This window comes from Phoca vitulina, unplaced genomic scaffold (genome assembly GCF_004348235.1).
Source record: "Phoca vitulina isolate PV1807 unplaced genomic scaffold, GSC_HSeal_1.0 scaffold83, whole genome shotgun sequence".
NCBI lineage: Eukaryota > Metazoa > Chordata > Mammalia > Carnivora > Phocidae > Phoca > Phoca vitulina.
This window is the reverse complement of record NW_022589786.1, coordinates 3662108-3677796: the sequence shown is the minus strand read 5'-3', so window position 1 is coordinate 3677796 and position 15689 is coordinate 3662108. Positions and strand designations below refer to the sequence as shown.

The 15689-nt window shown below is 57.2% G+C and overlaps 1 protein-coding gene across 6 annotated transcripts in view; it reads right to left on the bottom strand.

The window, feature by feature from the left end:
* Nucleotides 1–15689, bottom strand: part of SYNPO (synaptopodin) — a 37607-nt gene that overhangs the window by 3001 nt on the left and 18917 nt on the right. For 2 of the 6 annotated variants that reach the window (XM_032395276.1, XM_032395279.1), the window contains exon 2: nucleotides 1254–7940. In XM_032395276.1, the coding sequence (XP_032251167.1) occupies nucleotides 5557–7608 (2052 nt within the window). In that variant the 5' untranslated portion in view covers nucleotides 7609–7940 and the 3' untranslated portion in view covers nucleotides 1254–5556. Of the gene's footprint in view, nucleotides 369–1253; nucleotides 7941–13328; nucleotides 13775–15689 lie in introns of those variants that run through there. The other 4 variants (XM_032395280.1, XM_032395277.1, XR_004298169.1 and 1 more) reach the window with 4 other exon arrangements.

The following is a 15689-nucleotide window of genomic DNA, read 5'->3' as shown; positions in this document are numbered from 1 at the left end:
CGCGGCGGCGGCGGCGGCGGCGGCGGCGGCGGCGGCCCGGGCGGGGAGAAGGGCCGCAGGCTCTCGGCGCCCGCCGGCCGCGGGGAGGCGCTCTTGCGCCGGGCGGCGTTGATGATGTTTCGCGCCAGGAGGGCCTGCAGCTGACGGCTGGGAGGCCGCGCCTCGGCCTCGGGTCGCAGCGGGGATACGGAGCGCTCGCTCCACGAGGGAGACATGGGCGGCGGCGGCGGGAGCGGCGGGGGGCTGCTCATGCTGCTCCCCCGGCCCGGCTCCCACGGCCCCGGGCTCACCCAGCCGTCCAGGCTGCTGGGGGGCCGGGAGGCGCCCGGCGTCCAGGGCGGGGAGGTGGGCAGGCTCTCCCGGCGGTCCTGGGGAGAGAGCACAGAGGGCGGGCAGGCGTTAGTGCTGGGGTCCTCTAGCCCGGGGCTCCGGGAGGGACTGCGTCTGCTTTGTCCACCCGACTCAGGGAAGTATTGTCTGCAGTAAAACGCAGGGTGCCCCAGCTCTCAGCCCCCGTCCTCGGATCAGCCCGAGCTGCCTGCTCCTGAGCTTAACAGGGAGGCAGGTGACTAGTTGTTAGGAACGCTCGCTTCGGACACAGAGCCGTCTGCTTACTGAACGAACCTGGGCAAGTTGTTTCAGCAACGGAAGCAACCGGAAGCCTCTGGGCTTCAGTTTCCTCCTCTGTGAAATGGGGGTATAATAGCAGCACCTACTCTTTGGGGGCTGTTGTGAGGATTAAATGAGATGACTCATGTGGAAGAACATTACGTGTTTTGAAAGATTCCCTGGAGGAGAGTGGGTGCTCAGTAGATGTTAGTTACCATAAAGAAATACTGGAAGGATACACATGAAACTAGCCAAAGTGGGTCGCTGTTAGGAAATGGGGCCAACAGGGCAAGGTATGCAGCCACAGGAGTGGGAATGAAGCTTTCATGTATTAGTTTTTATATTAGTTTAGGTTTTGAAAGATATGAACGTATTATCTATTTTAAAAATTTAAAACCCTGGGTGGCTCAGTCGGGTTGGCGTCTGCCTTCGGCTCAGGTCATGATCCTGGGGTCCTGGGATCCAGCCCAGTGTGGGGCTCCCTGCTCAACAGGGAACCTGCTTCTCTTTCTCCCTCTGCTGCTCCCCCTGCTTGTGCTCCCTCTCTCTCTCTCAATAAATAAAATCTTTAAAAATAAATAAATAAAAATGTAAAACGATAATATTGATCATTATTACTAAGCACTTAGGGAAAGGCCCTCTTAGCCCCAACCCCCTTGCCATGTTGCCACGGTCACCTCCTAATTTTTCCTTGCATACCCTGAGCAGAGAGGAAGTTCCCACTGACAGGTGGGCACACAGAAGGAAGTTGGGTCCTTGTGCCCTAGGCAGCACACTCTCCTGACTGGACCTCTTGCCAGCAGGGGGTAGGGAGTGTGGCTTCGGTCAAGCCAAGTTGGTGAACATCGTTGAGGTGATAAAGCACTGCTCTGCTCTACACTACTGTACCTGTTTCCTACCTATTTAGGGATTTTCCAGGCCACAAATTTCCATGTCATCCTTTATGTCTCATTAGATCCTCACAACACACTGATGAAGTAGCTGGCATTATCACACCCATTTTACAAGGATGAACATGAAGTTCAGAGGTGTAAATAACTATCTGGTGTGTTCTACCCCACCAGGATGTGTGTGTGTGTGTGTGTGTGAGAGAGAGAGAGAGAGAGAGAGAGAGAGAGAGAGACTACCTCCTGCTCAAAGGCTACACCATGCTAAAGCAGTGTGGAGAACTGGTTTGAAAGTGCAGGGCTTGGGAATCATGGCCAGCCTGTATCTGCTAAACCGCCCAACTCTTCATCTAATCAGATTCCAGCAGTAAACCAGTCCACTCAGCCTTCAATCCAATACAGATTCACCAGCAGTCATTCCTCAGAGTCCAGAACTAGCCAGTCCATTCAGCGTCTTCTACCCAATCAACATCTAGAACCATTCATGCGATCCGTTCTTTCATCCAATCAGGAATCAGCCACAGTCAAGCCAGTCTGCCTCTCATCCAATGAGAATCTGATTTCTCCCTATCAAAAGGAAGTAGCAAAGTGTTATGTTTTCTCCCTACAAGGCAGCTAGCTACTAGATGAGCTGACTCAGAATGGGGCCCCTTAAACAGCAGTCCGGATAGGAGATTTTTCATGGGATGGTAATGCTGGAGGGACCCCTAGGGACCTCCTGGGGACATCCAAGACCCCAATCATCCATTTGAAAAGTTAAAGCTCAGCATAGGATCCACCCCTTTCACTCCAGGATCAGAATTGTGTCTATGTGGGCCAGAGACCCTGGGAGCTGCTCTGTGACACATCCCAGGACGCTTTCAGTCAGCCCAGCTGTGGGAAATGGGGCCAAGAGTTCATGATCCCAGCCCGTCAACAAGCATGGGCGCACAAGGACCTGGGCTCTGCAGCCAGGAAAATGGCAGGCTGGGACAGGAGGCGTTATGATACCTGTCTGAAATGTCTAAGGGTTATCTCTGACCTTGGTGGCCACGAGGGGAAGGCTCGGGCCAGCCAGTTCCCAAGCCTGGGGTGGAAGGTTAGGCCGTGGTAAGCAGTTCCTCATCATCTGGAGGTGGGCCAGAGCATGACCTCATCGGAACTGCCATGTCTGGGTACTGACTCTGTGTGCAGTGAGGGAGGTGGGGTGCACAGTACAAAAAAGCTGTGAGAAATCAGGACTGTTCACTTTCTGACAAAGCTCTCAGTGTCTTATATAAGCCAGAACTCCCTGGCAATGCACAAGGGTGAAAATTCAGAAAGCAGCACCCACTTACCCCAGCACCAGCCCCATTGCAGGGCACGTGCGTGGGGTGAAGGCTTGGGCAGAACAGTCAGACAGGAACTGTCAAAGACCAAACGGAGCTAGCTCCCAGATGGCCTTCTGCAACCCTTTCCTTGTATGGAAGGGAAACTGAGGCCCAGAGGTGAGAAGGGGTTGTCTAAGGTCACACAAGGAGTCAGGTGCAGATCTGGGACTACAACCCACTTGTGACACTTGATGGCAGTTTGTTCCTCTCCACCAAGGGCAGAAACTGTTTTCAGGAGCCCGGAGGTGACGAATATGGGAAATTGCCGGATGAAGATAACAGGGAGAGGGGGAGGGGGGCCTGAGGGAACCAGAAAGTATATGCTCTGCTAAAGAGGCATTTACATTCCACTTTTAAAGAATTCAAACAAACCTGGACTGTAAGGGGCTGTGGGTTTTCCCCATGCTCTCTAGCCTTTTTGGCCAAACTCTGGAAGAAGGAGAAAACAGAAGAAGGATTTACACAGGATTATGGATGGTTCCCTACGCGCCGGCCCAGGGAAGAGCGAGGGCAGCCCTCCCTTCCAGGCCACCACATCCCCGTACCCACGGCAGACCCAGACACACAGCGGTCGCAAACAGCACGCAGGGACACGCCACACGTTCACACACAGTAACGGAGTCGTCCTCCCCCACTTCCCAGGCCAGAATCAGCGAGGAAGGCGGGGAGAGCCCGCACCACCAACCAGGGAGCGAGGAAGAAAGAAAAAAGCAAGACAGATTTGAGGCTGAGTGTATTGAGAACAGGAGAGAAAACAAAGTTGGAGGACGAGTTCGGCCAGCCTGGCCACAGGAGCTGCAGGATGGAGGGTGGGCTCTTCCGTTGCTGGCCCTCAGGGGTCGAAGGGATCAGAGGTCTGGGGTAGGGGCCTCACTCTGTCCTGGGAGGGGTCTGGCATGAAGAAGCTGAGCTCACTTACGACTCCCCCACGCATGCCCCCAAGTTCCGGGCAGAATGAACTCACTAGGAAGGCACCCCCCGTTCCCATGGAGACGAGCCCAGAGCTCACGAAAACTGCAGGCTCAGCCCAGCATGGGCACCGCCTCCACCACCCCTCGCGCCGCTGGGGAGCCCAGAAATAGGGCTGGGGAAGAGAAAGTGGGTGGTGCTCGGCCCCCAGCCTTGGGAGGCTTCCATCTGAATTCTGCCTCTTGCGTCTGTATCCTCTCACACTCCCCCCCCCCCAAAGCCTGGTTTGGGGGCTGCATCACATCACACATGTCAGAGGTGGTGAGGATCTCACACCACCTGACTCAACACCCTCACTGTATGGGGAAACTGAGAACCAAGGAAACACATGGAATTAATCTGTTAGAATCCAGATCTCTTAAATCCCAGGCTTTTCCTCCAAACCTTAAGGTCTCCTCCTCTGTCCCACCAAGCTGCTGTGCTCCTGCCCTGGCTTCCTATGCGTCTACGGTCTCCAGGCCCTCCCGGCCTGCACCCTCCCAGCCTGGGCTTCTGAGCCCCTGGCCTCCTGCAGCAGCTCGTTCCAGCCACACCCTCCCCGGGACACCCTCACAGACCTCTCATCTCCAACGGTTCTATGACAACAGCCTGTTGCCTCCTCCTTTTTCCCCCCAGGGGACTGTCTTATCACTTCCAAGGCCTTTCTCCCGAAGCTCCAGCCCTATCCCCTCAATCCTCACAGATGGTCACAGCTAGAAGGGCACTGACTGTATAGATAAGAAAACCGAGGCCCAGAAAGGGAAAGTGACTTGGCCAGACTCACCCAGCAAAAGGGAGGCTGGGATGGGGCCAGACCCCCCTCTCTGGCCTCTCTCCCCGTGGCCCCCTCCATTGCACAGAGAGAGCTGCTTTCACCGGGGCAGATCTCGGCTGAGGCTGAAGCCAAGCTAGCCGATGGATACGCTGCCGGGGCCTCTCTCACTGCACGCCCGCACCTGCACCTCCTTCTACGGGGCCCTCCTCCTCTCGGGGACTCCCTGGGACCTCGCACGCCCCAGCACATGGAGGGCCAGCCAGGTGGAACCGGGACCGAGGTCTGGTCCCCAGAGTGGAGCCAGGTGTTTGGAGAGGACAGGGAGGCAGGGCAGCAGAGGGGCAGGAAGGAAAGCGTCAGACAGCCGTGGCGGGCTGAGTCCTCATCCAGCGGAAGAACCCGCGAGAGGAGAAAACGTGGCGGCCGAGGCGAAGCTCTCTGAAGCAGCGGAGAGGAAACGGTGTCCAGAAGGCAGAGGTGGAGGAGACAGACCAGTGCAGGTAAGAAGCCAGCGACAGGCAGAAGGATGCCAGGAGCTGGGGCGGCTGAGAAGGCGGACCCTTGGCTGGCTGGCTGCACGGACGCACTGGCCGGCTCTCTTTGTTCCAGAAGCCCATGTTGGGGTCCCCTTCTAGGCCATTCCCCAGCAAGACGCTGGCATCCCTACAGCTCACAAAGGCCCGAGGAAGCCCCCCAGCCTCACTTCGGCCTGCTGAGGGAGTTCTCTCTTCGTGACCCTCCCCCCGGCCCGGTATGGGACGGCAGATCCCTCAGACATGGAGTCTAAGGACCCTTGCGGCAGCCACAGCCCAGAGAGCGGAGGTGACTTGGCCAGAGTCACAAAGCCAGCTGGTGGCAGCATCAACCTTTGAGCCCCGAGGCCCCATACTCCGGACCCTCAGCTCGGTGCCATTTCCAGCCACATCTGCTGTCCATCCAGCCCTCAGAGAGGGGGTCCTGCCAGGCAGTGGGATCCCTGCGGGGTCCTTTACTTGAAGCAGAAGGAAGGCTTCCACACCTGAGCCTCGATCCCAGCATTCCGGGTGGAGAAGGAGGGCCTGGGGGCCTGCCTGGCGCGGGGAGACCACGCCCTGGAGGGCGACATGGGGGAGATATCACTGCTGTAGGTCGGGCTCACGGCTGTGGGCTGGAGGCCGTCCTGGCCGGGGGAGCTGTAGAGGCCCGGTGAGGAGCGGGAGGGCCGAGGCAGGGCCGGGGATGCCGGGAGGGCCCCCTTGGGGAGGCTGGGCACCAGGTCCAGGGAGCTCGGCTTGGCAGGAGAGGCGGCTCTCGGTGAGGGCTTGACAGGCTCCTTGATGGGCGAGAGGACGAAGAGCGAGGGCCGCAACTGGTAGGCCGGCTGCTTGGTGGGCTCGGGGCGCAGGACCCCGTTCTCAGGCAGGTAGCCGTGGTAGAGGGAGGCGGGCGGGGTCCGAGCTGGGCTCCGGGATGCCACTCGGAAGGCGCCAGGAGCATTGGTGGAATATTTCCAGGATGAAGGCAGGGACATGGTGGGCGAAGGGCAGCGGGCCAGTTCGGTGTGGCCCGAGGACTCGATGACATACTTCTCCATCCGGGACTGGCGGCGGGCGTAGAGCTCAGCCCCCTTCCCGGAAGCCTCGGACAGGTTCTGGTTGGGCTTGGGCTTGGGCTTGGCCTGGATGCGCGGTGACTTGAGGCACGAGGCCCACTCCGGGAGGATCTCCTCGGCCGCCGCAGGGCTGGCCCTGTCCCGGGGTGCTGACTCCTGCTGAAAGTTGGAGGCCTCGGCCCCCAGCGCGAAGGGCTCGTCCTCCACGCCTGCCTCCCCCTGGTCCCTCTGCCTCCGCTTCTCATCGGCCGTCTGTACCAGATCCAGCAGGTCTGGATTCGGGGTCACCTTGGGCTTCTCCACGAAGGTGAACATGGATTTCCGGCTGCCCCTGCGGGCCATCGACTCCTCCAAAATGCCCGTCTTGCTGGCAGGAACTGCCTGGCCCTTCAGAGGAGAAGGCTTGGGGTCAGAGCTGGGGTAAAGGGCAGAGTAGGACGGGGGAGACCTAACCCGGGAAGCCAGGGGGGCCGTGGACAAGGTCTCGGCATAGGTAGGGGGTGGGGTGAAGTTCCCCAAGGGGCGTCTCTCCAAGGCAGGGCTTCGCTGTGCCACAGACCTCCTTTCCACCATGGGGCTATGGGACATCACGTGTCTCTGTGGCCGAGGGCTCCTGTCTGCCATGCTGGAGGGCTGGGGAGCCAGGGCCTTCTCCCCGAGATGTCGTCTCTCTACCATGGGGCTCCGCTCCATCTGGCTGGTGCTCCCTTGCGCCTGGATCCCGAAGGGTCTGGCGGTCCTGTTGACCACTGATGGGGGCTTGGCCAGTGTGAAGTGGACCTCACTGTATAGCTTGGCGGGCGTGGGCGTGGCCGCCCACCCAGACGTCTCTTGTTCTGCTGACACCGCTGGGGCACTGGGCTGTATATCGATGAGCAGGGAGCTGGACATGAAATCTGGGGCTGGGGTCCCGGAGCTGGAGAGGGGAGTCGTTTCTTTGGAGAAGGTGTTGGTGGTGGTAGGTGGAGCTGACACCTTATCAATTAGGAGTGTGCTGGATCTCACCTCCGCAGCCGGCTCCGGGGGCTGCCCGCCGGAACACAGGGTGCCGGGTTTGGAATCTGACACCGTGCCATTGGGAGGGAGCTGTGCCTCCGAGGGCTGCTGGCTGTTTGAAAGCGGCAGGCTCTGCGGGGTGACAGGTGCCGGGGGGTTCTGGTTGTTGTCTGCGGCCGGCAGGCTGTGGGTGCTGTTAGAGGCTGGCACGATGAGGGTGGCACTGAGTGAGGAAACGTTTTTGTTGACATCTGCAGCCGGGCTGTGGACCTCAGCCGTCGGCGGGCTTGCCGGGCTCTGCTGGGCTTCTCGGTTCTGGGACAGGTGCAGTCCGTTGGCCGTTAGCAGGGCTGCGTTCTCCTTCAAATAAACCACCAGGGGTACCTCCTCCTCCTCGCTGGCCACCTTCTCCAGGTGCCGCAGCAAGTTGGCCTTCTCCGAGCATCCCTCCATGCTGTGAGCAGGGACCCCTACGTCAGGGCTCTGGCTGTCGGCGTTCCTCGGAGGGCCTGGTTCAGGGAGTGAGGTGGGACTCAAGCTGAGCCCTGAGGCATAGCCTGTGGGGCTGGCAGGGGGCACTCGGACGGACTCCTGGCTGGGCTTCTGTCCCCTCCGGCCGTGGTTCTCCAAGGTGAACTCGTTCACCCTCTGCCGCCGCCTGTTGAAGAGCTGGACGCCGCGGGAGCTGGAGCTGGGAGGGGTGGTCAGCTGGGCTGCGATCTGCTGACTCCGGGCCTTCGCCTCTTTCAGATCTCGCTCAGTGAGGCTAGTGCTCGGGCCCAAGGCTGTAGAGAGGGACAGAGGTCCAGTTAGCAAATGGGAATGCTGAGCCACACGGGTACAGAGACAGACAGATGGCCACCGTGTCCCTCCTACCGATGATCTTTTCCTCTGGAATGTGATCTTTACTCACTGTTTCCTGGAATCCCCTCTCCTCATAAAGATCCCTGACCCAACAATCATGGCCCAACTCAAATGCCACCACCTATGTAAAACCTCCCCTGATTACCCTTTCAGGATAAACTGGCCCCTCATTTGGCTTCCCCCTGAAGGTTGTCAATACTGCACTTTATCAAACTCAGCAAGCACACCTCATCCTAGCAGTAGAGGCCCACTATACCCTGACTCATCCCCTACCACCCTTCTCCACTCACTAGGCTCTGCCCTGCTGGCATCCTTTCAATTCCTTGAAAATGCCAAGTTTTTTTCCTGCCCCAGGACCTTTACGCTTGCTCTTTTCTCTGGTTGGAGTGATCTTTTCCCAGGTGGCATTTCATATTGGTTCCTTCTTGCCATGTGGGACTCTCTGGAGGGATCTTCTTCTGTAATAAGTCCTCCCCCCTCCTATCCCACCATCTCTTTGTTTTATTTTCTTCATGGCATTCACCATAATTTGGAATTATCGTTTCCTTGTTTATCATCAATCACCCCACCTAGAATATAAGCTCTAAGGGGGCAATAACCTTGTTTGACCTGGTCATCCTGCTGTTCCTGGCCTCTAGAATAGTGTGCTTGGCATAAAGTGGGCACTCAGTAGGCATTACTGAAGGCATGAATGAACCCCCAGGACATTTTCTATGTGCCTGTCTTAGGGCCCTTTACACTTTCAAACTCACAGTGTGATCATTTGCTAACACTAACAGTAACACTTCCTCTTTTTAGAATAGGTAATGCATTCACATGGTCTAAAAATTCAAAAATTTAAAAAAGCAAAAAGTATTTACTGAAAAATGTCCCTCCACCCCTGAGCACCCCCACCACAAATCAGTAACAACTGCGACCAGTTTCTTCTCGCAGAGTTTCTTCTTACTTTTATTTAAATAATCGTTTTTAAATTCTCATATTTTAATATCATGACAGTAAGGCATTGGGCTAAATTCAGCAGCGACTATCCTAGAACATTGCATTACTTGATATTGTCCTCACAAGGACACTGGGAGACAAACATTGCCGTCTCTGTTTTACAGAAGTGGAAAATGAGGTCCAGAGGCTTTTAAGTAACTCATCCACAGTCACACAACAAACAGCGGCAAGGCCGGGGCCAAAACCAGTTCTCTCTGGGTTCACAACCCATGCTCAAGTTGCCCACTTGTCCCAGAAGGTCCCTTTGGGATGTACGGAAGACAGAAGCAGTGGTGGGGGGCGGGTTCAGTCTAGGGCTGTGGAGTCTGGGGCCTGAGGTCGGTGATCAGGCTGGTGTCAGACCCCTGTTAATCTGTAAGTTCACTGTAGGCAACCACTTCTCTTTATATCCCCGGTGCCCAGCTGGTACACCGTTGGTGCTCAATTTATGCTTATTGAACAACGAATGAACGAAAGGACCAGTGGACAGATGGATGAGATAGCCTGTGTCCATGGCTAACAGCTCAGTCAGTGGCTGGGAAAATTCTTCCCTGTCATCCTCCCCCCGCCCCTCTCTACTGTGGGAAGCTAATTAGTTCTTGAGGAATCTGACCCTGCCCTCCCTCCTACCATGCCCTCATTAGCACTGGCCATGACATGCTGAATGGGTCTCCAGGGACAGTCTTTCCAGGCATCCTGCCAGCGAGGCTCAGAATTCATGGACTCCCAGAGCTGGAAGGGCCCTTACAAAGGAGCCATTTGAACACCACCCCCATTGTATAGATGAGGAAACTGAGGCCCAGAGAGTCACACTAGGGTCAGCAGGGATGCCCACACATAGCAGAAGCTCTCTGGTCCCCACCTCCTCCTCCCATCCTCCCATCAAGATCTGGCTTCGCACCCACATACACCTGTGCCCACCTGTCCAGAAGAGCCTGCCCCGTGCACCCCGACACTTGTTCCCTCCTGGTAGGGCTCCTCTCCTGCCTGGATCCCCCCCCTGTAAAAGATGAAGGATTTGTGGGTTTGGCCAGGCTGCTGCCCAGGGGTGGGGTCTCAGGTAGGGGCGAGCCAGCCACACAGGAGGGACCTGAGAGGTTTGCTGGGCTCATGCAATGCTCGCCTCCTCTGCTCTGCTTAGAAACCAGGACTCCTGGCCCGAATCTGGGCTCTGCTGTTTGCTGCTTGTGTGACCTTGGCAAGTCAGCACACCTCTCGGAGCCAGTTTCCTTAACTGAGGAGAAGTGATAAAAGCACTGCCGTTAGGGTTGAGAGGCTGCAATGAGGTCATGCATTGTCATGAGGCCCAGGGGACAGCGCAGAGGGCTCATGCTCCCCGGGGAGGAGCTGCTCAGTGGTGACCCTACTCTTGTCCCTGGAAGGGGTCAGAGCCTCTTCTGGCAAGGGAGATTCACTCCCAAGATCAGGATCCTGAGGGGGAATGTGACTCTCTTAAGGTCACACCTGCAGGGGATTCCAGCGTCGTGGAGAGGCAGGGATTCCTGCCCCCAACTACACAGCCTCAGAGTCTCGGGGATGGCTGCCACTGGGTCCGACTGCCCCCATAATTCCCGTGTCCCTAAGACCACGCCCCTGAGTTACAAGCCTCTGTTTACACACCCCACTGATGGGGAGCTCACGGCCCTAAAGAGCTGCCTTTCACTAATGAACGCTCCTTTGCTATAAAGTTACTCCTTACATTAACTCCCAACCTCTACTGCCACGTATACTGACACATAGATAAAAAGCTTTTTCTTTCCAACCTGAGAGCCCTGCAGAGATTCACAGACACAAATCACATCCCCTTGGGGCGTGGTCAGGATACACGTCCGTCGTCCCACCAGGGTTTCTTATGACACAATTGCTAACATTGATTAAACATATTGTCTTATTTAATTTCCACAACAACACTACGGAGCATGAACTATTATCCACTTTGTAGTGATGAGAAAACCAAGGCTCAGAGAGGTACAGTGAGTTGCCCAAGGTCACAGAGCCAGAAAGTAGTGGGGCTGGCTCCCCGCTGGCTCTGCACGACTCCGGAGAGCAACAGGCTTTCTGGGAAACACATTCCCACAGTGTAAGGCTCTCAGAAGGTCCCTCAAGGGTTGAATAATCCAGACCTCCCAATGTCCCTGCACTTGCCTGTTTTTCTCCTTGCTTCTCTGCTTCCATCCTATCCCCAGACTGGTTCTAAAGGCCATGGGTTTTGAAAATGCTCAAAATGTCAGAGCATGAAGGGCCCTCGGGGGCTAAATGGGCCTGGGAGGCTGCGAGAGGGAAAGAGTGGCAGAGTAGGCCTCTGGGCCAGGACTCTGTCTGCTGACCCCCAGCTGGGCTTGGAACTCCCCCCACCCCCCCACTGCTGTTCTGAGACAAGAAGAGGGCAGGGGAAAAGTCCAAGGGGTGAGAGAGCCCTGCCTCCGAGGGAGCTCCTGGGCCCCCACCCCCAGCCCGCAGTGACTCCACGGAAAAGGAATCCGGCAGGAGGCTTGGGCAAGACCCTGCCAGCAATCCAGCCGATTTCTGCCACCCTGCACAAACAAAGCTGAGAGAAGGGGGGCTGGGCCAGCCACAGGCAACCCACAGGCCCACACTTCAGGGCACCAGGGGAGGTGGTTCTGTGCACCATCCCTCAGACGCAGGAATTGGTGCCCCTGGCCAGGCCCCAGCCAGCCAGGACCAAGATGGTGCTCCCTGATGCCAGAGAAGCAGGAGGTGGCTGAGGGCCAGGGGGGACAGGTACCTCGACCGAGTCCCCCATCTGCATGGCTGGGGCCTGGGCCTGTGTAAGCCATAATGCCCCCTCTTTTCAGGGCGGGGTGCTGGCCCTTGAAAGATCTGCTCTGGACAATGGATCAGGAGCTCTGAAGACAGGCATTCAAGAGAGGAAGGGGGGAGGGCAGACACAAGGAAGAACTGCCCGGGCTCAGGAGACCTGGGTCCAACAGGGGTAACTCCCTAAACAGGCAGGGAGACAAGAAGCCCCAAGTTCAGCTGGCAGAGTGAGGACTACATTGGATGCTGCAATCGTGCAGGGGCCGCACTGTGCACTTTACACGCGTCAGCCCCCTCAGTTCTTCCCCCAAACTCCGAGAGGTCAGCACTATTATTCTCCCCAGTTTGCAAATTAAAAGGGAGCTCAGAGAGACCTGTCCAAGGCCATACAACTTGCAAGTAGCAGAGCTGGGATGCAAAACTCTAAGTCTGGCTGCTGAGTCTCATTTCCTAACCATTTTGCCTTCTAGACCCAGACTTTGGAGGGACGGACACCAATAGAAACTCCAGAGCTCTTGGACGAGGCTCTGCAGAACAGCCTGTTTCTTTGTCTCATGGTCCATGTCCCCAGCAGTGCCCTCTCCCCTCTCAGCTGCCTAGAACAACCCATGCATTCTTTCCCTTCTTCCTCTCAGGAGAAGAACTGATAGAACTCATTCTTACTACGGTAGAAATGACTGCTAGGAGATGAAAGCCCAGTGGAGTGGAAAGAGCATGGTATCAGGAGTCAGGATACCTGAGTTCCAGTTGTGCTTAGGCAAGGATAAGCCCTTTCTCCCACCCCGATCACCCCTGTAGGCAGTTGCCTGGTCTGCTGACCATCAGGCCTGTCTGGACGGAGGAGCTGAAGGAAGGAGGTGGGGCAGGGGAAGGGAGGCCAGAGCAGAAGGTCAGGACAGGGAGAGAATTCAAGGAAATGCTTCTTCACACGGCTGCCGTCAATGGGAGTGCCCAGGCCCCACGTAGGGTGGAGTGGGACAGGGAGCCAGAGGTGGGACTAGAGACTGGCTGGAGGCAGCCCATTGTGGCCGCCTGGGAGTCTTGGCAATGGGACAGGTAAACAGGCTGGGTAAACTGCCCCCCTGCCAGGGTCAGGAAGGAACCAATGGCTGGCCGCTGCACAACCTCTGGCTCGGCTGGGGGCAGGAAGATGAACTGGGCCTGAGTAATGGCCTGGCCGCCTTGCCACCCCCTGCCCCATATCCTCCCGGCTGCAAGGAGGAAATGACGCAGCCCCCATTCCCTAGGGAGTTCTCCATCCATGCCAAAGGCCCAGGGAGCGCAACCTGACTGACTCTCAGCAGGCTGCCAGCCCTCCTCTCAGGAGAATACTTCATACTAAGGTGAGGAGGACTGCCAGGACATGGGCGATGCGTAAGGACAGAAATGGGGAGCCCCAGACCTAGCTCCAGCCTTGCCACTAACAGGCTGGCAGAAGTCATCACATGCTTCTTCTCTTGATGCCCAGAGGGGAACTGAGACCAGAGAGGGAGGCCATATGCCCTAAGTCACACACCCCAAACCACAAAGGCACTGCGGCGCTCTCCTCTTACTCACTGCAGCTGGGTCCTCCCTGCAGCCCAGCTTCCCCCTGGATGCTGAGCCGGCCGCGGTTTCAAAGCCTCCGGGAAAGGCAGCCAATTGCCCCGCTGACAAAGAGAGGAAAATCCCACTTCGAAGGCAACGGAGGAGCTGGATGAGACTTCTCTCCTCCACAGATGACTCAGCCCAGCTCTTTATCAGGAAAACCGATTTTGCAACAGCTTTTTTAAATGGCCTCTCCGCCCCCAGTCTCTCCTCCGCCAATCTACCCGCCCCATGCTGCCAGATTCATCTTCCTCTGCCTGGCTTCGCTCACTTCTCTCTCCTGCCTCCCCAGGATGTGGAGGATCCAACAGCTAGTCCTCATCCTGGCATTCAGGGCCCCTGACACCACAGCCGGCCTGAGAGCTTGCTGACCTGCTCTCTGTGCCCTCAGCAGCGGCCAGAGAAAACCCAATGGTTCGTGCTTCCCACACGCCCCCTGTGAGTTCCCGCCTCCCCCGTGTGGTCTGCCCCTGGCCCCTCCACCTGGAACCCGGCTCCCATCCTTTCTGCATACCCCAGCCTGCCCACCTAACTTGAATGCCACTATTCCCTCCGAAAAGCCTCACCAGCATTTTATCTGCACCACTTCGTAATACCCTCATTGCTTTGCATATTATTCATATGAGTGAGAATTACCCTTCAGGGCGTGCTCACCACATGCCAGGTCCTTGCTTCACTTATAACAACCCTTGTGGTCAGCAGTACCCTCATATCCACGTTAGAGGAGACACGGGCTCAGAGGGGTGGAGTGACTTGCCCAAGGCTGCACAGCTAGACAGAGGCAGAGCTGGAATTCAAACAGGGGGGCCCAGCGCCTGGTCCAGGGCCCATCCCATGGGCCACACTGCCTCCTCCCAAGGTCTTGCTTCGCAGCAATCACGGTCTAGGTCTTATTTCCCCCCCACCCACATGGCAGGAGCCCCCCCCCCCGCCCCTGCCAGGGCAGGGGCCTCAAAGGCTTCCTTTCTGTATTCTCCCCTATCCCCAACACCTTCCACGCGTGCTTGCAGAATAACAATGAAGTCAATGAGGATGACAATAGCCAACATGTGAGGAGCACCAGCTGCTGCTAAGCAAAGGGGTGAGCATGTATTTTCTCATTGAAACCTCACAGTAACTCATAAGGGAGGCTCCCTGGCCTGTGTTGAGGGAAAAGAGACCCACAGAATTAGAGAGCTCACCCCAGGTCTCACAGCCAGCAAGGGGCAGGCAGAGCAGAGTTGGAGCTGGGAGTCTGATTCCAAGCCTGGGCCCCCTCCTTCTGAAGAGCTCATTTTCCCCAACCACTGTTCCAGGCCCAGCCCAACTGCCACTTCTTCCAGGAAGCCCTCATCAATCCATCCAGACTCCTGAGATCAGTGCTCCACCCCTGCTCAAGCTGGCCCCGGGGCCTCAGAGCAGAAGGGGGTCAGAGGAAACAATGGGTTGAGAAAGTTTAGGAGCCAAGGCCTGAGGGGAAGCGGGCCTGGCCCAACTCCTGGTCTCTCTGCTGGAAGTGGGTTAGGATCAGGCAGGTGGGTGGGTTGGGGGGAACCTAAGAAGAGGGCTCTCAAGTCAGCATGGGCCTTAGCTGGCAGCATCCCTTTAGGCCACAAGCCCTGCTCCTCGCTGGGCCTCTGCTGTAGGGGCCTTCTCTGCCAAGGACCAGGAGCCACCACCTCTCTCCTGCCTGCTCTGCTGGCCTAAACACTAATCTACAATTAGATTTTCAGGGACTTGAACGTGGTGACCCAGAGAGAGGCAGGCTCTGCCCCAGGTGCACAGCAAACTGGAAAGGACTGGTTCACAGAGAACCACACTCAGACTTGGGCCTCCACTTCCCAGTCCAGCCCTGGTAAGCCAGGCCTGCCAGCCAAGTCCTCTCCTGTTGCACCAGCCTCCATCACCCCAGCCCTGGGAGCCTCGGGAGTACAGAAAGGACTGCCACACCCTGCCCTTCCAGACAGAATGTTTCATCCAGGAGACAAAAGGTGGGGAGCCAGCGTGGGGAGAGATGGCTTCCCCTAAACTGCCGCTGCCAGGGGGTGTAGATGGGCCTAGTCCGTCTCTGGGGCTCGGGCTTCAGCACCCAGCCCAGGGCCTGGCACGCTGGGCCCTCCACAAAGATGCAGCCCTTTCTCTTGGCCCTGAGGCAACGTGGGGCCAGAGCAGGTCTCCATGCTCTCTAAATGCCCCCACACTCAGCAGAGGCCGGCACTCGCTCAGTAAGTGGGGAGGAAATTAATGACTGAAGGATGAGCCCTCCTACAATCCAAATCCACCTTCACGCTTTGCCCCACCATTCGTCCTGGGAGACAACTTCTAGGTACCTCTAGATCTCAGATTCA